The sequence below is a fragment of the Polypterus senegalus genome, chromosome 12 (assembly GCF_016835505.1).
Source record: "Polypterus senegalus isolate Bchr_013 chromosome 12, ASM1683550v1, whole genome shotgun sequence".
NCBI classification, from domain to species: domain Eukaryota; kingdom Metazoa; phylum Chordata; class Cladistia; order Polypteriformes; family Polypteridae; genus Polypterus; species Polypterus senegalus.
Window position 1 is genome coordinate 160,429,383 of NC_053165.1, and position 27,587 is coordinate 160,456,969.

The 27,587-nt window shown below is 38.6% G+C and overlaps 1 protein-coding gene across 1 annotated transcript in view; it reads left to right on the plus strand.

Annotated features, from left to right (window-relative positions):
• carm1 (coactivator-associated arginine methyltransferase 1) overlaps positions 1-27,587 on the plus strand; it is a 55,461-nt gene that overhangs the window by 20,694 nt on the left and 7,180 nt on the right. Inside the window, exons 2-14 of the mRNA XM_039770530.1 lie at positions 10,998-11,123; positions 11,239-11,345; positions 16,548-16,652; positions 16,792-16,902; positions 18,867-19,044; positions 19,864-19,954; positions 20,041-20,122; positions 20,275-20,360; positions 22,955-23,044; positions 23,423-23,560; positions 25,006-25,095; positions 26,456-26,568; positions 26,655-26,732. Coding sequence (XP_039626464.1) covers positions 10,998-11,123; positions 11,239-11,345; positions 16,548-16,652; positions 16,792-16,902; positions 18,867-19,044; positions 19,864-19,954; positions 20,041-20,122; positions 20,275-20,360; positions 22,955-23,044; positions 23,423-23,560; positions 25,006-25,095; positions 26,456-26,568; positions 26,655-26,732 — 1,395 coding nt within the window. The remainder of the gene's footprint in view (positions 1-10,997; positions 11,124-11,238; positions 11,346-16,547; positions 16,653-16,791; positions 16,903-18,866; positions 19,045-19,863; positions 19,955-20,040; positions 20,123-20,274; positions 20,361-22,954; positions 23,045-23,422; positions 23,561-25,005; positions 25,096-26,455; positions 26,569-26,654; positions 26,733-27,587) is intronic.

The following is a 27,587-nucleotide window of genomic DNA, read 5'->3' on the forward strand; positions in this document are numbered from 1 at the left end:
TTGGAGTAGTTTGAGCTTTCCTTGTGGACCCTGAAACTGGCCTTTCACCACATTTTCTTTTTTCTTTGTGCCTTAAAGGTTGCATTTCAAATTCAGCGTCGGAGTTTGCTCTACATATTGTTTGAGTCCTTTTATTTTTTCATCATATTGGTATCTTTTTTTGATAATGGGCTGTCCATACGTGATTGATAAGTGAATGAATTAGCTGTTAATGCTTGTATTATTGTTACAATTTAAAATTGGTTATTTTTTTTTACCAATTTTACTTGTGACCTGCTTCTTTAATTCACTTAAAAATATATTAAGCCTTGAAAAGTAGTTGCAGTATTACAACTCAAAATCAGTTCCTTTTTTATATGTTTGTGTTCCTTTGTAATTATCATATGAGGTTTCTAGTTCCAGTTTTGGTTCTCTTTGATGCCATAGCTTCTTTTTTTTTGGGTTGTTTAGTGTGCGGGATAAAAAGAGAGCATTTAGTAAATGTTTCAGTGTTGGGTATTGTGAAGTCAGTCGCCTTAGAAGATAATGAAACTAAATGAAAGGCTTTCCTATCTGTCTGTCTGTCCTAAACAACTGTTATCATACACTGATAATTTCTGTATTATCTGTATATATTGTTTATTAATTATATTAAATATTTATTGACTATATTTATGTATCTAGATTGCCTAATACCATACATTGCATCAATGTTCATATTGCCTACTACACGTCAATATTGCTGCTGCTTCTTTGTCTTGTCTTTGCACAATGTCTTGCCTTGTTTTAATTTTACATCTTAATTTTAAATTTTAATTCAAATTTTAATTTTTTATTTGCACTTCGTGTTGTTACACTGTGGACCCTGAAATTTGCAATGTTGTTTATCTGTATACTCATATATGGTTGAGATGACAATAAAGTTTGCTTTGAATTTTGACTTTTTTTCCCAGCAGTCTTCTTTCTGCAACAGTTCCACATTGCCCGTCATTTATATTATACTGCTGTCATTAGTGACATGCAAATAAGAACTTCATTGTACTTTTTACATTTGAGGAAAAACTTGAACATGTAACAGTAATGGTATCAAAATATTTCTGGAAATGGTGACAGTTCTTCTTGTTCCCATGTAACCTCAGAGATTGTGAGTATATGAAAGGTTATTTAAGGAAAAAATTGCTGTCCTTTTTTAACGTGTATTTGTTGTCTAAAATGAAACAAGTTAAAGACCAGAGTTGAATGATGACTGCTGTTCATTGCAAGGCTGTGCTCGCACAGTGTAATTTAGAGACACCAGTCAATGTTATGGCATACTCTTGAACTGTGGGTTAAATACGTTTTTTTTTTGTTTGTTCTAAAAATTGGCCATATTTTCGTAAAATTGAATCAAATGTTTTTATTTTTAATTTATTGATTAGGCTCCTTGCAGTTTTTCAATACAGAGAATAGGTTTGATTAGTTAGATGTGCTACTTCATTGCTAACTGGCTCCTTAAAACTGGAAAGAGTGAGAAGATGAGAGCTGGCACTTTGGCAGACACCATTTTTGTATGCGGCTTTTGTATATTGTAAATGATGTGTAACGAACTGAGTGAAGCTAGAAATAGTGAAGGGATTTTTATATAAAGATTTAAAACAAATAGTGGAATCATATGATATGCGTAATGGAAGGGCTTAATTCTAAAATAGCTCTTCAGAAATTTTCAAGGGCTGCTTTGCCAAACACAGTTTTTACAGATGTGGCTCGCTTATTGGAGTGGCAGATGTTTTGAAGAACAAAATGAATTACTTCATTTAATCAATTACTTATATCTCATATTTTCTTTAAACTGTGAATTCATTGTTTGATCAATCTGGCATTCATGGCAGGTTTGACAGTCCTTAATTGCCTTACCAGCACAGTTTACTTTCTTCCGTAATGCAAGTCCTGATTAGCAGAAGTGAGGCAAAGCTGATTAGTTTGCTGGTGAGCCTGACGCAAGCCAAAGCAGAAATTGCTTTTAGCCTAAAATTATGCAAAGGCATCCTTCTCTGGTGTCCTAGTGCCTTCTTCAGGACCTGGTCAGGGTCTGCTTCAAGGTTTGACTCATCACAATGATTAGGTAGCCTGCTAAACCACTGTGTCTCTCCTCAAGCTTTTTTTTTTTTTTCCATTTTATTTCACCTGTTCGGTTCAGTGTGTGATATAATGGGAGTGCATTTTAGGATTGAGGTGTTTAACGCGGGTGTTTCATTTACTGTAGTTCTTCATAGCGGTGTGTGGTACTCTGGGAGAATTTTATCAAACCCGGAGAAATTTTCGAATGTCAGTTTTACTGTGGTTGAGCACATCAGCAAGCTGCCTTTGTTACTTGCCGCAAAAGAAACATGCATGGTGGGGAGTGGGAGTTCCGTTACCTTCTGATACAAATCCGACACGTGGCGGTACAACTGGAGATGGGAAAAAGGTCAAGAATGAACAGCTGGCTGTTTGATTTTTTTTAAATAGACACACTTACTTTATGCAGGTTAAATTCCATTACTACGAATATCTTTAAAATAAAAGTTTCATTACAACAAATTGTTTTTATGTTCCTGACAGTTTCCCCATATAACACGAATCTGTAGAAATCTCGTTACTATGAAATACATTCAGCAGATACTTTCATTACAGTGAAGTGCCCAAAAGACCTTGAAATGCCTGAATGAATCATCCATAGAGCAGTTAGTTCTGTGGTCACAGCTCAGTTGTGCACAATGATCCCCAAACAGAAACATTGTAAATTTTTTTTTATTTTTTCTTCAAACTTTCCTTGTACTGTTTTGCAGTTTTTGTTTTCGGTGGTTTTCAGCGAGACCTTTTGGTTATTGCTCGTCAACATTTGAAAAACATCCATTGGCATTTAACTCAATGTCACCCTCCTATAGAAATGGCAGACACGAAAAAACGACAACAGTTCATATTAGAAAAAAACATTTTTTGCAGCTCTTGATTCCGGCAAAAAGAAAAAAAGACGTTGCCAGTGAATTCAGAATTTCGCCATCGACACTGTCAACTTTCTTGAAAGGCCGATCAAAAAAAGAAGAGAAATCTCGAGTTGCAAACGTATGCGAACTGCTGCATTGGAACATGTCGAAAAAGCCCTTTTTATGCAGTTCAGTGACACTCATTCAAGAAACATTCCTATTAATGGGGCACTCATTCAAGAAAATGTGAGGTTTCTAAACTCTCTTGGGACCTCCCCCAAATGAACAACACGCCGAAGAGCGTCCCGAAGTGCGATCACCATGTCTGCGGAAGATTGTTTATCCATTGCTGAGGCAACAGCAGGCTGACAGCTCTGCTGCATCTCTCTACCGAAGCAAACAAAAAGATCTCGATGGGTGATACAAGGAACATTGTAAATGCAGTGAACAGGATTACTTGGCCACGACCCTGCCTGACTGCTGTGTCTGTTTATAGGAGAGTGGCAGATCACACTACAATAAACAACTGCTGTTCCTGTTTCAAGCTGAATAAAGCTGGTTTTGCTAAAGTACTGAGACTCAGCCTCGTGTTTTGTGTGTAAAACAGGGACTTGCAGCGTTCTCATGATCTTTTAGGATTTGCTTCCGTGGCACTTCACTGCAGTGCTGTGAGCCTGCTGTTGCCCTGCCCTGGCAACGGACAACCAATCTTCCACAGACGTGGCAATTGTGCTTCAGGATGCACTTCGATGTGACATCCCGTTGGGTGGGGGGTGGGTCCCAAAAGAGTTCAGAAACCTCACAATATGAAGAAAAAAAGGATGATTCGGTGTCTGATACCTGTGCTGCCCACAACATGCTTCCACATTTAAATAATGTTCGTGTTGAATATCTCCCACCCAATTGCACAGCAGTGTTTCAGCCATTGGATTTTGGCGTCATTCGCACTCTGAAAGTGTATTATCGCAAGGAAATGCTGAGAAACATTCTCGTCACCATAACCTCTAGACAGGAGAAGATTAAAATTAACGTGAAAGAAGCTATTGAAATGATTGCAAATGCCTGGACGCAAGTTAAAAAAAAAAGCACTATAGCAACGAATATAGAATCTCATTACTATGAAATTTTCATACAAATAATATTTTTTAGGTCCCTGGCAGTTCGTTGTAATGGAATTGTACCTGTATGTTGCTACCCAAATGTGAACTGCTGTCTCACTCTCCTCCAGACAACTTTACGATAATCACAGAAAAAAGTTGCGCATGATCACTCATTTTTGTCAGTGCACGTATATAAAAAGATAATACACTAATCTAAAAACTGTTGGTGCTCTAATATTTCAGTTAGCTAACAAAAGTACATTTATCTGAAATTTCATTGCAATGTTTTATCACAATCATCAATTTGACATGGAGAATGGAGAACATGCGAGGTGGCACATTGTGGATGGAGCGAGCAGCATGTAAAGAGAGCAACACTGGAATTTGCAATGCTTTGGCAGACGCAACAATGTATGCAAATGCGAGAGTGAACTGTGGGCTTCCTTTGTGGACATGGAAGGACTGCTGGAACGTGGTACTTGGCCACAAATGAGTGGTGTCTTTTAGAGAAAAAAATATGGTTTGTGTACAGCTACAGTATATTGAAATGCTGGTGCACATATTAAGTCACATTCATGTACTCTTGGGTACTGAATCACACACGCTCGGTTTTACGGCAGAAGTATAAACAATCAAAGAAAGGCGATTGTGTTTATTATTATTTTTATATAGATTGTTGGGTATGCTGTCTGTGCATGGTAATGTTTCCACACAACTTGGGGTACAAAGTACACAGCCAGCATCAATTGGAAGTGTACAGTGCTTGTCCCATACACAATCAGGGCCGTGTTGTTGGTACACAAAACCTTAGACTCTGACTCCACAGCCCTGTAAACAAGGAGCCATTTCGTGTGTTCTCCCTTCCCTACATCAAGTAGGTGCTGGCTGTGTAATTTGTATTCCAAGTTGTGTGAAAACATCATTACAAGAGAGATGGCACATTGTGGACCTTTCTCAGATTTTTGCACTGTTGAGTGACAGGTTTTAGATAGCACTTTATTTCTCCCCGTGGGGAAATTTGCCTTTTTACAGAAGCTCTTTTAACTCTAAACCAGTCTTTATTATTTGGTAATTGTTCTCAGTTTGATTCATTTCAAATCTCTCTATTTTAAAAAAAAAAAAAAAAATCTTTTGGAAGGAGACGAGATGTGATTTTCTCGAAGACGCACTTTCACATTCAGTCTTTGTGCTGAGATTTAACTACCCCGGGGCTGGAAATAAAAGAATAGATGACAAAGTAGAATGTTGTGAAGAATTCAAAAATGTTGGCGTGGTACACGTGCAGAGCAGGTTAGAGATAATGGAATTATGAAAATTTGAAAGTCTCAAAAAAAAAAGGATAGTAAAGATCGCATTAGTGCAAACAAACGAAAATTATTACTCGGTGAAATAACAGAACAGCGAAAAGAGATCAAATATATTGTTTGGAGGAGCAGCAGCTGATCGAACAAATAGCAGGTTAAAAAAATCTATTTTTTTCCCATTGTATCACCATTTTAAGAAGGGGTCTTGGAAAAGCGACCGTGTCTCCTTGGGATGCGTTCAGCCCCCATCTTCACAACGCGAGTGGCAATGACGAGAAGTGGCTGGCGCTTAGCACAGGCCGGGGTTTATTTGGTGAGTGTAAGCAAGCAGGAGCTGGGTTGGTGAGCGAAACGAGCAGGGGGTGAAGCCCCCTAGTATAATAAAACTAAATCTTGTTTGATCTCAACTTTTAAAAAGAGTCCAGTAATCTTTTTGATAAAAATAGTGTGAAGGACTTTGGTTTTAGATTTTTAGTCTATACCTTGATATATACCGTTACCATCCAGAACTTTATAAATATGATATGTAATTTAGCCCTAGTTCTTTAGCAGTTTGGTGCCATTAATATGAGTCTGGGAATAAAATGTGACGGAAAGAGCTGTAGAGATTCTGGGTGGCTCTAATACTGACTGCCTTAAAATTGCACTGTTACTTCTGCACAGTTAAAACTCCAGGTTTCTGCCCAAATGCGATCAGTAACATGTGACCTGGTTCATCCCAGCACATGTAGTTTTAGGTGCTTTGGGGAAGGCTGCACCCATAGAATCTGACATGCCAACAGTCTTTGGGACCACTTTTTAATATGTCAGAACCTACTGCAGACTGAAAGAACCCACCCATACTTGAGCTGCTGCTCAAGAACACAGGCTGGGAAATGGCATTTATAGCATTTAGTATCTGCACTGAGGTGTTTGGAGCAGGGCAGTCCTGTTTTGTGTGCTTTGCTAGCCTTGTGCAGTTTTCCCATAGCATTATTTGATAGAAACTAGTAACCTGATGAACTGATTCGTTTTAAACAAAAAATGCAAGAATTAGAATCATTAAATGGTTTTGATATGAACAGTCCATTCAGCCCCACAGACCTTGTTAATCCTTTTTGCCTTTTTCTCCAAAATAACATCAGCTCGTTTTAAATGGCCCCAAAATAGTGTCCTTAACATATCCCATGTGTCAGTGCTTTTCTACGTAGATCAAGCCTTTATCTTTGTTTTGTTTTTTGAACCCGGTGCATTGAGAGATTTATTTATTTATTTATTTATTTATTTATTTATTTAAGTGAAAACATTTATAGTTGCGGTTTTAAGTGTTAAGCAGCTTATGCTGTGTCCCCTGTTTTCCTTCTGAACTGGTGCTCTTTCACTTCCTTCAGCTGAAATGCCACCCAGACACAATCCTGCCACCACCATGCTAAATTAGAGGTTGTTGGATGGGTGATTTGCTTTGTTGGTGTACTCCACCTCCAGATGGAGTGCATTAACGTTTTGTAGGCCCACTCATTGCATTTCTGAAAGCTTCATGCTGACTTAGAATTTATTTTTAGTGACGCCTTTTTTTCTTTCCACCCTTAGACAAGGGCTTGTTTTATGAAGTGTTCTGAATATTATTGACTCTACAACTTCCTTATTGAACTTTGTCAGTTTATAGAGATGTCTTTTCAAAGGTGGGGTTTACATGGGAAAATGCACCATAATTTCTGCTCAGATTGTATTTTTCTACTATGATTTGCTTTTTTCAGCAAATGTATGTGTGTATATATAGATAGATATAATATAAAAAAAAATATTTTAAAAAAATCCTGGAATGTAGATTAGGGAGAAGAGACATGATCTTCTCGGAAGACACTTTTATGTCCTGCGAGAGACACTTTAACGTCACACGAGACAAGGCAGTGAGACAACATTTAAAGCAAGTTCACGGACATCTAACCAAGCAGTTGTTGGAATGCTTTTGGCAGACAGACATCATGTGCTCCCAGCTCTTTAAACAACGAGAAGCAGAACATGCAGCTTGCCAGCAGCAGGAAGCTAGCAGATGATCTGACCGCTTCTCCTTAGTGTGCATTTAAACCCCCCTCTCCTTTCACAACATGAGCGGCAGAGACGCGAAGTGGCAAAAGGACAGCTGCTGTGCAGTCTTTCAAATGATGGATGTGCAGCGCGACAATAAAAGAACACCCAGCTCGCCAGCAGCAACAAGCCAGCAGATGATCCAACTGCAACTCCTTAGCATGCGTTCAGCACCTCCTTCACAACGAGAGTCGCAGAGTCATGAAGTGGCAAAATGATAGCTGTTATATAGGCTTCTAAATGATCGACGTGCAGCGCAACATAAAGAACACGCAGCTCGCTAACAGCATCAGCAGAAAGACAGCAGACAATCCGATGGCATCTCCTTAGCGTGCATTCATTCCCCCCAACTTCACAACACGAGCTGCGTTATATGTACTGCAAGAAAGATTTAACCGCGCTCGGGGCCGGAAATAAAGGGCAAGTATTGTTTTTACAAACGTTTTAAAGTAAATGTGAAAATAATGCATATGTAACAATTCCCTTGAAAATAATCTTTTTAAATTGTATATCCGGTAAACCAAACCCGGGGTTGGGCAAGTGAAGCCCCATAGCATATATTAAAAAAAAAATATGTGTATACATACACACACTAGAGGCCATGGTGACACAGTGGTAGCATTGCTGCCACACGGTAAGCAGACCAGGGTTTGCACCTCAATTCCTCCATTCACTGAGTTTACATGTTCTCCCCATGTCTGCATAGATTTCCTGCAGGTGCCCTGTTTTCCTCCCACAGTCCAAAGACATGCAGATTTGGTGGATTGGCATCACTTAAATGGCCCTAGTGTGTGTGTTGACCCTGCAATGGAACTGCACCCTGTACAGGGCTTAATCCTGCCTTGTACTCCTTGCTTGCTAGAAGAGCATTCAACTCCCACCGCCTCCCCTAAACCCCCTTGTTTCTACTCAGGATTAAACAGTCTTAGGAAATATTATAGTGTATATGTGTATGTTCTCTCATGAAAAACAGACAGACAGACAGACGTTGGATTTTATATAGAGGTATACATATGTATGTGTCTGTGGTAGACTGACATTGTTTGCAGTTGTCCAGTGTTGGTCAGCTAGGACTTCTGTTCTATTACAAACTTTTTTTTTCTTGACCGACACTACAATCTGCATGTCTTAAGTAACATGAAAAAAAAATAATAATTTTTGGGTGGGGTATTCCTTTACACCATTGAGACTTTGTCTAAAAAGCCATATTGTCATTTCAGTCCCTCGGCTTTTTTCAATGCTGTGTGACCCATTCCAAACTTCTTGTAGAAATACGAAGACATCTGTATTATGAAGTTATTTTGTAAGACGATTCCACTTCTTGTTAAGTTTACCAACCCAAGCCTTTTTGCATATTTTTAGTAAGCTGGGATTAATAAAGAGGATGAGAGAATTTTTACAGTGATGATGTCAAAGAGGAACATAAATTATTAAAGAAACATGCATAAACATTTAAGTATGATTCATGGTATTTTTCAGGTTAATTATAATGCAGAATATTTCAGGATCCTATTACATGACCTCATCTTTTTGTGTACCCACCTTGCACTGGCCGCAGCAGATGCCCTCTAGCCATGGCTTGGGTTGAGTAGATAAGAAAATGGGTGGATGGATTTGATTTGTCAGTGGATTGCATCACACCATCTGCCGCTTAAATCTCTCCTGCATAAATTCACAGGGAGAGCCGGGCTTGCATCCCGTGTCACAGCTATGAGGATTCCGCCATAGTTTGCACCCAGGGTCACACTTATTCTGCCTTTTGAGCCTTCTGTTCTGCATTTTATGGATCTAACTTTCCAATTCCTCTTTTATATATTATTCTAACCTGCCACTACCTGTTTACTTTATAGGGCTTCTGCTGATGTTAGTGGAGCATGAATGTGTTAAGTAAATGTAGAGAATGTGATTATGGGGTCCTTGGTACAGTAGGGTCAGTCTTGGTGATAGTTCACAGGCCATTTGGTCTTCAGTCACTGTGTAGGAATGTCTCCTTTTTAAAATTAGTAGTGATTTCAGACTTGATTAGACCTGGAGTGACAAAATTGGGTTTTTGGACCTAGAAGTTAATTTTATTTACATTTGGTTAAAATGTATGCATTTTATAAGCCAAATTCTCCATGGTGTTAACATGCATAAATAAGAATTAAGCCTGCTTAGGCGGGTGTTGAGCATTACCTCAGGAATGAATTGATGTTGAAACGGTAAAGTCTCTGAATAGAATTTTGATGCCTATTATGTCGCAAGGCATTGTTGTCACTTTGGCGCGTAGTGACTGATTGCTGATGGGTTGAGCTCAGCCAGTGCTCTTCTGCCCCTATTGTCCGTGCCCTCTGAGGCCTTCAGAACACATCTGCTCCCCCATGTGTGTCTGACAAAGGAGTTCTCAGCTCAAGAGTTATATACCATGACCACCAAATAACCCCTCACACCCCCTGCTGCTGCCTTTATGGAGGTGGACACAGTTCTGCTCATCTTTCCCTCTGCCATGACCCTAATCTTTAAAGTTCTAAGTTTCTAATGATTTATGAAAGTCATGTTTGACTGGAGGATGCTGTGTTGGTGTGTGAAGCCAGCTGTGGAGTACAGAAATGAATATCTGTTTAATCATCTGCCATCTATGTTTGTGTGTATGTATGTATATGTATATATAATATATATATATATATATATATATATATATATATATATATATATATATATATATATATGATCCTGTCTGACCATGGGATTACAACATGGGTGCGTAATTTTAAAGAAATGGGTTCAGTCTTAAAAAAAGTCTCCAGGTGGAGCCACTTTGCATACTGCCCAACAATCGATGGCAGCTATTCGACCATTGTTTGGATGGCGCGACATTCCATGGCCTCCAAGATTCCCAGTTCTCACTCTTTGTGATTTTTTTTTTTTTTTCTCTCTCTCTGTTGGGACATCTTAAAAGCCAAGTGTACCGCACACGTCCTGCAGCCATTGATGAACTAAAAAGGAGGATTGAAGAGGAAATCGCTGCCATTCGTCTTGATATGTTACGTCAAGCAAAGCAGACTGTCCACAACAGGCTGTCAAAATGTGTAGAGAGAAATGGACAACACCTTTATGATGTTTAATGATTACCATCATTAATTGCATATCATGTACAATACATTTCATCATTAAATGTATTTTGTGATGTGTTTATTCATGCATTGAACGTCAATTGAACATTTCCCGTTTCCCTGTGCCACCCTGTGTATGTGCGTATGTCTGTCTGGTCAGGTTGGGGTACACTGGTACAGCTCTTTGCCGCAGCCACCATAGGATTAAACAGCTCAGGATCCTGGTTGGCAGCACCCCAGGCAGAGACACAGTCCAGTCCCACCCTCCAGAAATGACCATCTGTCTGCCGCAGTCAGGTGATACGTGGGTGTCCCCTTGGCCTGGTGCTGCTGCTCGGGTCCTCAACAGTAAGGATCCTGTGAGCCGGATCACCCTGATTCTCTGACTGTTTGCTATTCTTTTTTCTGCATGCTTCTGAATAGATCCGTTTCTCCTTCTGTTTTCTGGCCTTTATTAATGTTACTGAATTGTGCTTGGGCCTTATTTTGATTTTCTTTCCTTACTTTCAGATGAGGACGTTTGTGTTTTCAAATGCTCTGTGTCAAGGGAGACCGAGTGTAGCCGTGTTGGCAAACAGTCTTTCATTATCACGCTGGGGTGCAACAGTGTACTTATTCAGTTCACCTCTCCAAATGGTAAGTAGCTTGGCATTTAGTTTATAGCGCTGCTGTGAAAATATTTATTATGTAATCTTCTTCTCATTTGCTGGTCACTCTGCTGTTATAAAGTGAAATTCTTTGTTATTTTTAGATTTCTGCTCTTTTTATAACATCCTTAAGAACTGCAGGGGCCACAATGCAGAAAGATCAGTGTTCAGCGAGCGAACAGAAGAGTCATCTGCAGTACAATATTTCCAGGTAATAAGGGGTGGAAGAGCGGTAGCCAATAAACTACATTTGCACCCTCCAGAAATATTGACGCCTACGGTATAAATGAGCAAAAGGGTGATGAAAAAGTCTATATTGTTAATTAGCTTGACCACCCACTTCAGTATGAGAGAAATCAAGCATAAGGTTATTCAAAAAAATGAATTCTTATAAAAAATATTTGTTGTCAGAACTCTGGGTGTTTTTATTTGTGGTTTGATGTCGGTAGGCAAGCTGACTAAATAGTTTGTTAGTGTGGAGGGCGGAGTCTTTTTGCAGTTTTGAACACTTGGGACCCCCAGTATGCAATCCACTGCTGCAATTGAGCATTTGTGATCCTTGGAGAAAGGATTTGCTTCTCAAACCAAGCTTCTAACTCTGAATGGAGGTAAAATCTGCTTGTGCCCTATTCCAGGCAGGCTTATTAGAGCTCCTGGTATTTTAAACTACTTACCCATTTCCACTACTGGAGCAATGATTATTTTCAGGCATGGAGCCATTTTTTTCTTTATTTGGCCATTTTCTGATTCATGGAGGTCAAAAGTTTTGGTCTCCTTACCAGTGTTGGGGTATATGGTGTTTCCAAGAGTGGCAATTTTGTTTTGTTTTTTTTAAAGAAATATGTGTGCATTTTTGAAGGTTTTTTTTTCTTCTTTAAATTTTGCTTCAGTGAAAGGTTAGATTTTCTTAATTTCAGAGTAAGGTCAGGCTTATAAAACCCTCTTTTTTTTGCTCAATACAGAGCAACAGGGATTGTGGAAGAGATTTGAAAAAGAGAGTGCAGGCAGGATGGAATAGGTCAGGAATAGAGTGACAGACGGGTATCAGCGAGAGCGAAAGGGAAGGTTGTAGGCCGGTAGTGAGACCAGCTATGTTATATGGGCTGGAGACGATGGCACTGACCAAAAAACAGGCGACAGAGCTGGAGGTCACAGAGTTAAAGATACTAAGATTTGTATTGGGTGTGACGAGGATGGACAGGATTAGAAATGTGGACATTAGAGGGTCAGCTCAAGTTGGACGGTTGGGAGACAGTCAGAGAGGCGAGATTGTGCTGGTTTGGACATGTGCAGAGGAGAGATGCTGGGTATATTGGGAGAAGGGTGCTAAGGATAGAGCTGCCAGGTAAGAGAGGAAGAGGAAGGCCTAAGAGAAGGTTTATGGATGTGCTGAGAGAGGACAGGCAGGTGATTGGTGTGACAGAGCAAGATGACGAGGACAGGAAGATTTGCAAGACGATGATCCGCTGTGGCAGCACCTAGTGGGAACAGCCGAAAAACAGAAGAAGTGTTTTTTGCTCATCTTTCTCCCAGAATTCTTGGTATCCTTGCTAACTGTATTAGGCCAACTTTCACTGATTAACACAAACTAGTGTTGTAATCAGCGATAAATCAATAAATTAGAATGACTGTTTGTACTATTATAAACACTATGGACATTTCTTTTTCTTCAATAGATGTCAGTTCTTTAAGTTGATTTGTTTTTTTTATGCTCGTCGTGATCAAAATGAACAGCCACTAATTTAATAACATTCATTCATGCATTCTTTGATTTTTGTTTTTTTTCCCCCCCAAAATTTTTGAGACGTCAAAGCCTATCCTGCTAGCGTTAGGCAAAAAAAAAGAAAATTAGAAACTGCTAGTGTGACAGTTCTTAAAAGGACATGCTTACACACACCAGTTCAATTTAGTGAAGGCCTTTGGAGGCAAATAAGGGGAGAACATGCATCTGGTACAAAGAGTGTACACTGGCTGTGTTAGACTCCAGGTCTGGATGGTGGTGGCACTGTCAAATGATAATAAGAAAAGCATTATGGGGCCTGATTTAATAGAAAAGTAGAGTTTATCTGAGCTGAGTAATGTAGCTTTTTGAAATCCAAGCAGAATTGTTGAGCTTGTCATCAGCTGGGCGAACCAGTTCAGTTTGCACTGGGAGCTGTCTGAGCATGATTGAGTTCTAATGTGTTCTTACACAACAGGTTTTCTGTCCGTGTCTTGAGGCTCTGTTAATCATTTTAATTTAAGTCGTACTGAATCAACATCACCTGTTGGTTAGTTTTTGCTTTTATAAAGGTAACCTGTTGCATTAAAGTTTAATGTATTATTTACATGTGCAAAGGTTGGACACTCCTGGGCATATTACATATGTTGTTGACATTTTAAATAAAAATACAACTTTGTCAGCAAACAAACTAAAATCATGGCAGTTGTATGAAAACAATGGCAGATGAAGATATGTTTGTTTTTATTAAATTTTTTTTTTCTTTCACCCTGGGGGCCGCTTTCTGCTTGTTGAAGTACAAGATAGTTAAACCCGCATCAGTAAGAGTTTCATTGTCTTTCACCCCACTCCAGTTGTGTGTTAACCCTTGAGCTACCCTTCTGAAATAATTTTTTTCCATGCAGTTTGTTCTTATCAGTGGCTGTTTCTCTGACACTGGCCTGCCGTGGATACAAGCCCGTATTGCATTAGCATGTTTAAACACTTCATGTTTAAAATATTGTATACCTAATAGAAGATTTTGCTCTTGGCGTAGACTGCTGTGGAGTGTCGGTGTCTATGCCCCAGCTTAATTGGTCGTTGTCATCTTAACAGGGCCTGCTCTTTACTGGAGATTAAACTTTGTACATTTTATACTCCTGGATTTTTCCTCTTTTCCCTCTTCAGCATTAAAACCAAGAAACCTGCAAAGAAAACTTTGTGTTTCAATATTATTTTTTTTTTTTTTCTAACCAAAGTACCCAGCTTTGTCAGGGTACATTTGTAGAATGGGTTAAGGAAAACAAGCAAAGGTTTATGTGTTTTTTAAATCGCTACCCTTTTGGTGTTGCGAGCCGTCCACACTCCCTTTCTATGAAAACTTTGCTCTTGCATGTTGAGAATTTGTTTCTGATTAGATTCCAGAGTTGCTTTAACTCTTTGCTGGGTTGTAACCATGAATGCTGTCATGTCCGACTTGACCTCTTAGTTCAGTGCGAGTGGTTCGTAGTGCTTACATTACAAAGAGAAGTCGACAATGTAGGTTTTAAACAGTAACCGTGTGATTTTTTTTCTTTTGTGTGGCGCTACACTTCCTGTTTTCATCAAACCTCACTCCCATGCTAATGTGCATGATGCACCTCCTATACTAGAGTAGATAGAAGCAGCATTGCGTGGGAATGTAATGTTAAGCTGTGGTCATTTTGTCTGTCTGTTTGGCTCCAGTCTGTTTGGATGTTTCACTTTCTCTAAGCAAGCGGTTGGCACTAGTGTGCAAACTGTTATACAAGTCGGGGAGCATGCACTGGTAAAGTGCGTTGCCGCACCCACTACACAACAAAACAACTTGGGATCCTGGTTGGCAACCCCACCACCCCCCTCCCCTCAGGCAGACACGCGGTCCAGTCCCACCCTCCGGAAATGACCCTCTATCTGCCGCAGCCAGGTGTTAAGTGGGCAACCACTCAGGTCCCCAAAAATGAGGATCTTATGAGCTAGATCACCCTCGGGGAAACGCACCACATGGCCGTAGTGCTGTAACTGACGCTCCCTCACAATATGTGCCTCATTTGGGACTCCGTGAGCAAAGTCAAACCAACGGTACCCAGGGATTTTCCGGAGAGACACAGTACCAAAGGAGTCCAGTCTTCATCTCAGGTCACTGGATAGCATCTGTGTCTCGCAACCATATAGCAAGACAGGAAGCACCAGGACTCTAAAGACTTGGACCTTCGTCCTTTTGCATAGATGTCGGGAGCGCCACACACGGGGAAAAAAAAATAAAAAACTGGGATCCCTAGTGTTAAGTTTGGATTCTAAAGTGGTCTGCCTTTTCCGTTTGGTTGTACAAAGCAACTATGCAGAAATTGTTCCAACTCTGTCAAAGGGTTTCGGATTGTAATACTTGCTCTGAGCCAACAGGTGGCACTGATGTGCAGAATGTAGCACATCGGGGTTAAACACCCACTGGGACTCCCAGGGTCAACATTTTGTGTTCCAAAGTAGTCTGTCCTGTTCATGTGATTCTAGACAGCAACCTTTCAGAATCGGGTCCAAAATTGTTTAAAGCATGTCAGATTGTAAAGGGGAACATCTTTTTTAATATACCAGATCTGTGTCAGCGCAGTGAGTTTGTCAGTTAACTGGTTTATTTACTGTGCAGTTCACACATTATCCCATTGTTTGTATGCTCCAGATATTCTACTCTTCCTCCCGCATTCTAAACATATTAGACTGATTGGTGATTGTTTATTTGCATAGTATGATTAACTCTTTTAGGGCTAATTGTTTTTCCCTTTAGTCCCAAGCCTGAATATTTTTCCAAAAAACTCAGTTTTCTAAAAAGCAATGGTTTTACACACAAATCAGCATAAAACAATTATGACAAATGTCACTCTGTTTTATGTTCCATGTACCCCTGCAGTGTGTAAATTCACATATTTATTCTGTTCCCATTTGTCTCATCACTCATAAGCTAAAAGGCGCTTTCTGGGAATAAAAAAACCGCTTGAAGCACTCAGATGGCCGGTAATCCTCAGTGTCTGCCAACATGCTGTGTCATTTGATGAAGCCCAGTAGCCACGGATCTACGTCTGCATGGTCTTCCCAGGGTGAACGTCATCGTTCTACCGTTAGCTACACCAGCGTGTTCAGCACTACAATCGGCTGTTAATGGTCAGCTAATGCAGTGACCTGTCTTTCATTTTCGATTTCCAGATCGTTTGTATCAAAAGCAGAGTTTGATAAGTCAGAGTCCGATTCAGCAATAATATGGAAAAAAATAAATATATGCAGAATATTTTGCGTTACGCATCCGCCTCGCTCTCTTGCCTGATGTTGCTGCCATTCTAGACCGTGTTTACTCTACACTACTCACGTCAACGAGTCTCAACAGTCCTCCAAACAAAGAGGGTCTACCCTTAATGTAATGGTCAGATTTATCAATGTTTACAGCTTTTATCGCCCTCGACTTAAGTTCACATCTGCCCTCAACTCCTTGTGACGACAAAATTCGACATCCGCCCTAAAAGAGTTGAGCGTAAGATGCGTGTGAGTATGTTTGTAGCAAATAGATACATCCACAAGTTTATTTTTCATTTTGCAGTGTTTGTTTTGTCATATATTTTTGTACCTTTTTGTAGAAATTAAAGCTTGAAGATCATTCTTTTCTGCCCTAAGATCTGTATAACTGTCCCCCCTCCACTCTCATTGCAGTTCTATGGATATCTTTCACAACAGCAAAATATGATGCAGGATTATGTCCGCACAGGTACCTATCAGAGAGCCATCCTGCAAAACCACAATGACTTTAAGGATAAGGTAAACATTTATCACAAGATATCTGCATTTGACAGTTGATCTTGTGCTTTAATGAATTACATTTAATAATAGGTTGCCAGGTGCTTGTAACATCTTGGCCTTTTAATTTGCAAATAACTGCGCATAACCTGTGTTTCAGGTGGTGTTGGATGTTGGCTGTGGTTCTGGGATCCTTTCGTTCTTTGCTGCCCAAGCTGGAGCGCGGAAGATCTATGCTGTGGAGGCCAGTACTATGGCTCAACATGCGGAGGTATCACGCTGCTGAAATAAAGTTTTAGTCTTGATTTATGAAACATTTGACACTAAAAACACTTCCTTGCACTTCAAGTCTGCCTTTGAAAGTTTCAGTGGCAGTATTAGCTGGCCGAGTTAAATGCTTAGGTGAGTGATTCCCAGTGTGGGGCAATTTCATTTTTTTAGGGGGGAAATTCAGGAATTTAGTTACGTTAAATAATTTATAAAATGAAACAACAGAAATTCATTGTTAAAAATGATACAAAAAAAAATAAAACATACTTTTTATTTTTTTACAGAGACATTCATATATTTATATAAACATAAAAGGGATGGTGACGAACCCTTTAATTTATGATTTTACAACCGGCTTGGGTTTTTCTACTTAGAAATCATTTTTACCATTAAAATAATATGAATTGTAATAATGATTATACAATTTTGCAATATAACAAAAATATAAAATGATCAAAATGTTACAGAAAAAGCGGTCATGAAAGTTATTTTATATTTATGAATATCACGTCTCTTATTATGTTTTCAAAACTGTATTTGCTGTATTTTTATATTACTTTACAATTTTTTAGTGATTTCTTTGTCAGTACGTCAACCATTCTTTCCCTGTTTTGTTTCCATGTTCTTTAGAAGCTTGTTTAGACCAAATTAATTACATTATGGGCTTCCTCCACGTGAGTAGGAGTTCACTTATTGAATAGGTAATAATAAGAATAAGGAATATGTTACAGTGAGAGACATCATGATTTTAGAGAGGCCTAGGTGGGGTATGGCCAAAAAAAAGGCTGGGAAATTCTGGCTTAGGTGATTGTTTTGCAAGTTCATGGTTAATTGATGGCTTTGCTGCATTTAAGGCACTATGCACGTTTCTGTTGTCCATATCATGGTTTTGTGTATGCTAATGTTTCTTTTCATCCTACTATATATTTTCTGTTCTTTTGTCAGGTGTTTGTTGTTGACAGACATGACCAATTGAATCTCCCATTCAGGGATAATGAAGTTAGGCTTGTCATTGATCTTTACCTTGAAAGTTGCACTGTAGTGTCTGTAACAGAGCTGTGAGCCTCATTAAGTAGTTAACAGGATGATGTTAATTATAAAACAGATTTCCAGACTGTAACTAAAACGGTCACAAATGCAACCCCCCACAATTTCTTTTTTCCTTCAGTTGCCAGTGGTAACTGGAAGCTATACTTCCTTCCTAAGCCCCCATCACCACCATCATACTGCACCAAATCACTCTAGTCTGTCTTTATTAACTGTTTTATCATAGACAAAAGAACTTGCAGTGGTGGATAAGGTGCTTATACTTGTAGCAGCAGTGGTGCACAAAAAGATTGAGGCTGAGTGAGGGAGAGCTCAAGCTCGGCTGACATCACCAGGAAGTGCTCTGTTTGCAGTGCTTAGAGAAAGTCCCTGTGTGCATAAGTGTAGAAGTTTTCTTATTACTCAACATGAAAATGATCTGCTTCTGACCATCCTTGCAGTTCAGAAGTTCCCATGTCGAAAATATCTGACATGGGACAGATCATGGTGCGATTCCACCACAGAACACATTGTGCATCTCCACCACAACTCTCAAACCAGCTGCAGTGCAAATCCTGCCGACTGCACTAGTAGGTGAGAGTTTAGCTGACATTACCAGGAAGGTGCTCCACCTGCTGTGCTTAAATGCAGACCCCATATGCAGGAGTGTAGGTGTTCTCGTTTTGCACAGTGTAAAAAGGATTTTTTTTTTTGACGGCCTTTGTAATCCAGAGGTCACAACCTTTTGGCTGGGTGGTGACAGGTACCACAGTGCAAATATCCAAACTGGGAGCGATTTTGGTGTAACTCCACTTCAAAAAATTCTCTTTTGTAATGGCAAAACCCAAAATATGTGAATCTTTCAGAAATCATCAGCTCAATTTTAAATGTGCAGAATATATTTATAATTTTGTATTTTTTTTTTATTTTTTTATTTAGGTGCTGGTCAAGAACAACAGTTTATCAGATCGAATAGTGGTTATCCCAGGCAAAGTGGAAGAGGTGACGCTACCAGAGCAGGTGGACATGATCATATCAGAGCCCATGGGTTACATGTTGTTTAATGAGAGGATGCTGGAAAGCTATCTGCATGCTAAGAAATTTCTAAAACCTAATGGTGAGCTTTTTGTCTGACCCATGCTGGTGGTTTGCATCCTGTAAATGTGTTGCATTTTTTAGTAACTATAGACAACAGTTCGTAGTGAGGCACTTTTTTTAATGTATAAATCATTGGAATAATTATAGTAATTGCATATTACTGTAGTTACATAATACCTAATAATGGATGAATTGTACATAACTTATGTAAAACTAAAGTCAGTATGGAAATGGGTCATTTAAAAGTACAAGACCACTGAAAAGATATCAGTATTTTAAAATGTATTTTTTTAAATATTAAACAGTGTTATCCCTTTTAGAAAATGCACAGAAAGTTTCCATTTATATGCCACAAAGTGAGCAATATCTTTGTCGTCATCCCCAACAGTTTGAGATTGTACTTCTGTTTAGGTACAAAGAGACACATCTTGCATGTTGCTTTTTTTGTTGTTCTCCATTTTCCCCCACAGTATGCAAGTCATATGTTGAATGATAAACACCTAACACATGAATAACGTTAAAGTCGCTGGTCAGTATATGGCTAAAAGTGACCAGAATAATAAAGAGGCTATAGTATTACTAATAAGTGTTGTGAGGCATAACCTCACTGATTCATGCATCCATCCATCCATTTTCAAACCCACTTATCCTAAGCAGCATTGCAGAGTGAGTGAATGTTTAAAGAGAATGGTGTTGCTGTTGTAAATGCGGTGCTAGGCCCGTATCCTCTTTAACTTTTCAAGTGCTTAAAGATTCTTTTGATGTTTTTTTGAAATTGTGTAAATAAGTACAGTGTATGTGTAGTAAAACTTTACCTAAATTATTTCTTTCTCTCCAGGGAACATGTTTCCAACAATTGGGGATGTTCACTTGGCACCATTCACAGATGAACAGCTGTATATGGAGCAGTTCACAAAGGCCAATTTTTGGTGAGATCTAAGGGCTAGTTCAGTTCAGGGACTTGGTTTAGAAGTACAGGTATATGAGTCAAATTTTCATTGCTTTCTGTTCATAGGTATCAACCCTCTTTCCATGGCGTGGACCTCTCTGCACTCCGTGGGGCTGCAGTTGATGAGTATTTCCGTCAACCCATTGTAGTAAGTGAATTCTTTCTGTCGTCACAGTCATGGCGTTTTGATCGGTGCCAATTGAGCAGCATGTTAAGTAATTTTCATTTCTCTGGATGTGCTTGTGGGTGTCCTTTTTTTATTTATTCAAATATATTTTTTTTTTTTTGCTTTGCTATGAGGATACTTTTGACATCCGCATCCTGATGGCAAAGTCTGTGAAATACACAGTTCACTTCTTGGAAGCCAAAGAGGATGACTTGCATCGGTGAGTTATTTGTTGTTTTTTTACTTATTGTTTGCTGTATTATAACCATTTTTTTGTTTAACTTGGCATCTTACTGATTAAATAATTGTAGTTTGGTATAACTTGTATTTCAAATATTTATGCAAGAAGATCAAAGTGAACAAAACCACTGCAGTGCATGAATACATTTTAGTCTTAAGCTTTTATTATTCTGTGGTTTGTATTTCTTTTTATTAATACCAGTTTACTTTCTTTTGTGGTTGATTTTAAATTAGCTTTTGATTTATCTCCACTGTTTTCTAATATTCAATAGGAAAATTCATGGAGGTCCTATTTTGTGACGTTTATTGGGTATACTGCAAAATTTCATGAGGTCTCAGTCAGATTTCCTTACTGTGCTTAATTAGGGTGACTGGGATGTCCATACTGGAGCTCCTAATATCCATCCTGCTATTTTTTTTTAATTCTTTAAATGCCTTAAACATGCTATGGTTATTTTATTAAAGTGTTAACCCGTCCTGATCATAGACTGTTGTCATAATTAAATTTTGATTTCATTCCTACAGTTTGTGTAGTCAGTTTTTTTTGTGATTTTTCTATAATAAATATGACACAGTACAGCTGTTACCCGATCATCGTAAACTATCTTACATATTAAGTTAATATATATATGTATGTATGTCTGTCTGTCTGTACGTCTGTCTGTCTGTACGTCCGTCCGTCCGTAAGCTAAAACTCAAAGCCCCACCCACTTTGAGTTGTCGGTCTTAAGTGAAACTGGCATTAACAGAGTATATGCTGTGGGAGATGCTCAGAGTGGTACAATAACTTGGAGAAAACAAGTCACAAAATTTCTCCTAATTCTCAGTGCCAATAAACACCGCTTTTCACCCAGAAATATAAAGGAAAATTTGAATGTGTAAAAAGGTAACTGTTCCGTTCAAACTTATGCCATTTATCTAGAGAATGAAATGTGAAGTGGGTATCATTAAATACAAACTATACTGTACTCAGACATTTTAGGTCTAATTATAGGAAAAAGACAAAGATGTAATTAGTAAAATTATCACAGACGACATGGGTTTACTGGCCCTTCCGACCAGGGAAAGTACCAATAACCAACCAGACAATGATGGCTGCCCACCCACATTTCATTTTAAAGGCTTCCCGGGTGGCTTGGTTAGTAGTACCTTTCCCAGCTGGGAATCTGTTACAGTGGAAGGTCAGAAGGGGAGACTGTCCCCTGGGGTCCTGTGTTCCTCCAGTACGCTGAGTAGTAGCATCCCTCTGGCATGATTCCTGTTTGGACACTGACAGGACTGCATGGGAGTTGTAGGTCTGGTGAGTGGCTAGAGCAGGGGTTCTTAACCTGTGGTCCGTGGACTCCTAGGGTGTCCATGGATGAGTTTCAGAGGGTCAGATAAAAATTAACATTTATATTCACTATACAGCCCGGTACTGTTGATTTTTCTTGCATGTACTTTCTCATGTGATTTTTCTTGCACATTATACGTCTTGCCGTTATTTTTCTTGCTTATTTTTCTCACAAATATTTATCTCACCTAAGCCTAATGTCTGAGTTACATACTTGTGAGAAAAATAATGCACAAGAAAAATAACGACGAGACAAATACCGGACAAGAAAAAAATCACCTTAGAAAAATAGCGGTCACCATACAGCCCTCCCCATTGTCCCAATCAACAGTTTCCCATTGAAAGAAATGAGGTGTCTCTTGACTTGGTGTTGGCCTATGTTTACCATTTAGACTCGTCATTATTCTCTGCATGACTGCCATATTGTGCCACTACATAAGAGCAAGTGTCAATTCTCGTATTCCGCAATTTATCACTGTTTGATTATCTTCTCATATACTGGTGAGGATTAATGGACCACAATTTCTTTCAAGTGTGGCTGGCTGAAAAGTGATGTGTGCATGAGGGTACAGTAGGGAGAAATGCATGTGCAAGTGTGTGTGTGTGTGTATGAATATTTCTGGGGAAGGGGGGTCCATAGCTTTCATCAGATTCTTAAAGGGTTCAGTGTCTCAAAAAACGTTAAAAATCACTGCACTAGAGGGAGTTGTTGAGGGTCGGGCTGTTCTATCAAGGAGAGGTTCCGCCTGACCCGGAAGTGTTTCCAGGTGGCAGTCTTGTTGCACTGAAAGTATGTCTGGATTCGGGTTGAAAAGGACATGCTATGTCTTCCCCAAGTGAGTTGGAGTCTGGAGAGTAGAAGAACAAAGCTCACCTGGGGAGAATTAGGTAGAAAAGATGAAAGAACTGTGGTTGTAATTGTGACTTTTGGATTGTGAATTGCAGAAGACACCTGTTTATGGTATATCCTTTAAAATGTGAGATCACCACAGTAAGAGTATTTATTTATTTTTTTGTACATTACTTGATGCTAAATCTACGGAGTGTGCACAGAGAAGACGTTTAAGGAAACAGTTTAAGGTCTGTTTTTTTTTTTTGAGACTGGACACTACATTTTGGAGCCTTCAGGGCTTCTTTACAGAAGAGAACATTAGGTTGGCAGCATTGACTGAAGTAGCACCATATCAGGTTGTGAATTTTATACTTTGGAAATGTAATCATGCATTTGGATTGTATTGCAGGATAGAGATCCCTTTCAAATTTCACATGATGCATTCAGGACTGGTTCATGGCCTGGCTTTCTGGTTTGATGTGGCCTTCATCGGCTCAGTGTAAGTTATGATTATCTAATAGAAGATGTTTGTCTAGTCCCTCTGAAGAGTGTTTTTTACCTGCACTTAGTTTTCACATTAATAAAACTGCAGAAAATCTGTCATGGAGCTTTCTTTCAAAGCTATAAATTGTTTTTTGGTTGTTGGTGTTTAGTACACCTAATGGGTAGTTAGCATTTATAAATTAACATGCATGAAAAATCATTTTGAGTACATGGCGTCTTAAAGATTGAACAGAATGTGTAAATGAGAAGATGAACAAAATTTGACCTTAAAACATCTACAAAGATTATGGCTACTGTTTGTGAGTAGTAATCTATTAGACCTTGTATTGAAACCATAGTCTCCTGGTTCTTACATGGGCTCTCATTTCTTCAGGATGACTGTCTGGTTGTCTACAGCTCCTACTGAGCCCCTCACTCACTGGTACCAAGTACGATGCCTCTTGCAGTCACCTCTCTTTGCCAAGGCTGGAGACACCTTATCAGGGACAGCACTTCTCATTGCCAACAAAAGGTGAGTAGGAACTGGACAATCAGTACACTGACTGTGACTTCCCTCCTGTTAGTGAAGTAAAATGCAGTAGTGTTAACATTAACTTATTTTAGATAAACAAAGACCACATAATGATCATTCATTAGTCCCATGACTGAGTGTGTTGTAATTCTGAGAGTCTAGTTTGTGTTTTTAAGAAATGCAGACATTATTGCCTTGCAATTTAAATTTCATATGTCTATTGCTAGTTGTATTTTGTCACTTTTGTATTTATTAGGACAGAGTTTGATAAATAACTACTGTAATGCTTTTAAGAGGGCGTTTTTTAATGTAGCCTCAATACTGTTTTGTCCTATCACGGGTAGTAAAGTACCTGACATCACAGCCATTTTGAATCTTTTTAATTTCTGGTTGTAAAGGGTGTTTTTTTTTTGCCCTGCACTTAAATATTATGACAAGCTCCTTATCACATTGTTTTAAAACATATCTTGTTGAATTCAGTGTTAAAAATCAAAGAGTTAAACACCCACCATTGCAATGCTGCAGTTTTACCTCACTTGACGCCGATTGTGCAATTGGTAGGTTACAGATTAACTTTTTTTGTCTGTTTTTATAAGTTCAAGTTTATTGTCATGTGTACATAGTACAAAGAAATTCTCACTTGTATAAATTCTTGTCCTGACACCACTGCATCATAAACATATTAAGCCACATTTTAATAAATATTTATTCCATTTATTTGCAGTATATTTTGAGTACAGTGAAGACTAATAGGTAGTGGAGGATTTTGTACATTAACATTGACTTGTAAATTCTTATTATTTTACACTTGCTGTATTACTCTCTTTTAAGAATCTGGCTCAACACCAATGTAACTTTCATTATAATCTGCTTACTTTGTTGGTAGGACTTTTTAGTTTAAGGTCTGAATTTAAAAATATTCTTAACTGCATGCAGCATAATTTTATTCATTAAGGCTGGACCAAGGTGGTGTCTGCAGTTAAGTGGGATTAAAAAAAAAAGACAGATTGATAGCACTTTAGTTTAGGTTCTGCAAAAATGCATCCATTGATCATGTACTTTCTAACACGACCTTAACAAAGGCTTCTTTTGGGCTTTATTACACTTACAAAACATCAGTACATTGGTTATTCATGTCTATGCCGTGTGGAACAGGATGTTCAATTGTTAATATTAAGGATTCACAGGTCTTAGAATAAATATGCAACATCAAGAGAAACGTGTCCCAGTTAAGCCACCTCGGACCGCTCCAAAGTGACATTTTGTTAGTAGATCACATTGCAGAGATGAATAAACTACTGATGCTTTGTAAGAGTTATGAAGATCCAAAGGCCATCAATTTTAAGTTCGTTTTTAGTCACTATAAAATATTGTCTTTTGATGCTTAATCTTTTAAAATGAGATATTTTTCTATTAAAATAAATACTTGATTATTATTTTCACAGACAAAGCTATGATATCAGTATTGTAGCTCAGGTTGACCAGACGGGCTCCAAATCCAGCAACCTTTTGGATCTAAAGAACCCTTTTTTTAGGTAAATTTTGAAATCTCAGATGTTAAACAAATCTCTTAACAAAAAATATTCATTTTTATATGTTATGTATCGTATGGGGTTTGTAGTGATGGGCAAGAAAAATGTGTAATATATTTTCATGCCAATTGGAGATTGAATAGGCCTCTATGGCGACCAACACAGCAAACAATACTAAAACGTCTATGATACAATCTCAGCATTACTTGTGTTGCCTAATCGACATGTCAAGTCTGCCAGTTGTATGCTCACAACATCCCAAACACATCTATTTTTTTTACTAAAATATTGTTAAATTAGCAACTTCCAGAAAATGCTGTTTTGAAAGAAAATGGAATGTGCTGAAACACAATCAAGCATTTGAATTGTGGACCTGCCTCCTGCTTCCTTCATTGGTCAGGAGTCCAGCCCATCATCGGCTTATTCATTGGCTAACATTGTGCTGCTTCATGTGATATCAGCAAAAAGCGTGCACTGAACGACAAGTACAGCTAAAGATTAAAAGTTAAAGAAAAGCAAGTGAAAACACTAGAAAGAGAATTAGGAAGAGAATCCGCCTTGGACGTGTGCATATCCAAGGTGCCTCAACAAGTAGAAGACTGTCAGTTCACTAGGACAGTTTTACAGACTTCTGCTAAATAATTCTGAAGTGTGACAGTAGCTGATAGAAATATAAATGTTAACAATGGCAGGTGGGTCTACATTTCATAGTAAAAATTGCATTAGCGCAAACAAACGGAAATTATTACTTGAAATAATGGAACAGTGAAAAGAGAGAGAATATATCGTTCAGATTTAAACTTAAGTCAGAGACTTGTAGATTGTCTAATTTGTGTTTCTTCCCAATGAAGATACGTATCCGCGAGAATTAAAAGATTTGTTATTTAGTGAAAGTGAAATCCACATACGTGAGTGGCAGAGACATGAAGTGGCTGGTGCCTAGCACAAGTTGGTTGTTGAGTGAAGCCCCCTAGTTTTATTAAAAATACCTCAGTTTGGGTTGTTTTAAGGACTTTACATGTGACACGAGTAACGTCAAATTGTTTTCATGGAATTATTGATGCCAATTGTTGGTGATCAGAGACTTCTACTAACCTTTTTGTTCCTTTCTCTATGAGAACTTGAGATTAAAAATGTTTCTCGACCATCACTACACAATACATGTGTTAAGAAAAATATAAAAAAAAAACGTTATTTTTGGGTTAAACATTTCTTTAAGATTACAGTACAAACAAATAGTTTAAACTCTTAGCTGCAGTCCTTTTTTGTAGCAAGTGGCTTGCTTTGCTCTGTGCAGATGTTTTTTTTTTTTTTTCCTTCTACACAGGTAGTTCAATGAATAACCCATTTCTCGCTTTTCCAGATATACAGGGGCCACGCCTTCTCCACCACCAGGCTCCCACTACAGCTCGCCCTCGGAGAATATGTGGAACTCTGGAGGGTCATATAGTATGGGCCAAGGAATGGGCGTGTCTGGTATAGTCTTAACATTTTACAAAAATGAGCCACTGCTTTTGGAAACTGGTCCTACCAGACTGATGTGTCTATTTCTTCGTTTTTAGGCATGCCTACTGCTTATGACCTCAGCAGTGTTATATCTAGTGGATCCACAGTTGGACACAATAACCTCATCCCTCTGGGTAAATATGAGCCGTACTATTAAGCTTTGGTGGTTGAGGGCCGGAGTACAGCTTGTGGATGGACTGAGACAGTAAAATTTACTTAACATTATTATTGTTAAGTTTTATGGACTTGATTTATTTATGAGACTGAATAAAATAAAACAAGTACGAAACAAGAATACAACCTACTTAACATTATTAGTGTTATTAGTAGCTTTATGGAGTTTATTTATTTTAAAATATATAGCTACATACAGTACATGTATATATAGTGCCTGTCATAAATGTTTGGGACAAAGACACTTTTTCTTTGATTTGCCCTGGTGCCCTTCAGCTTTAATCACATTTGAGTTGTTTGATTACAAATTGAAAGTACACATTCCCTGATTTTATAAAGGGAATGTCTATATGTGTTGCTTTCACTTTCATGTATAAATTACAGCACTTTTTATACATACCCCCCACCTTCCCTTTTCAGGACACCATAATGTTTGGGACATTTGGCTTCACACGTGTTTGTTTGTTTGATTACTCCAGCGTGTTTGCGATTAGTCGGGTGTGTTAATGCAGGTATAAGAGAGCTTGTGGCATCTAATGTTGCTTCTAAGCTTTTGATCTCTGTCGTTACCAGGAACAAAGTTGTGCTAGTGAAAGTCAAAAAAACCCTTGTGAAGCTGAAAAACAAGAATATAACATTAAAGACTGTGTCACATTATGTGACTCTTCCAGCGATTTTCATCCATAGCATTCATTTACATAAACTTATATGATGCAGCCTTTCCAGCAGCTCCGTGTATGACTTTATCTTTCTACCTTTTTCTCTATTTTTCTGTATTTCACTGATCACTCCTGCCACTTTGTTTTATGTGGACT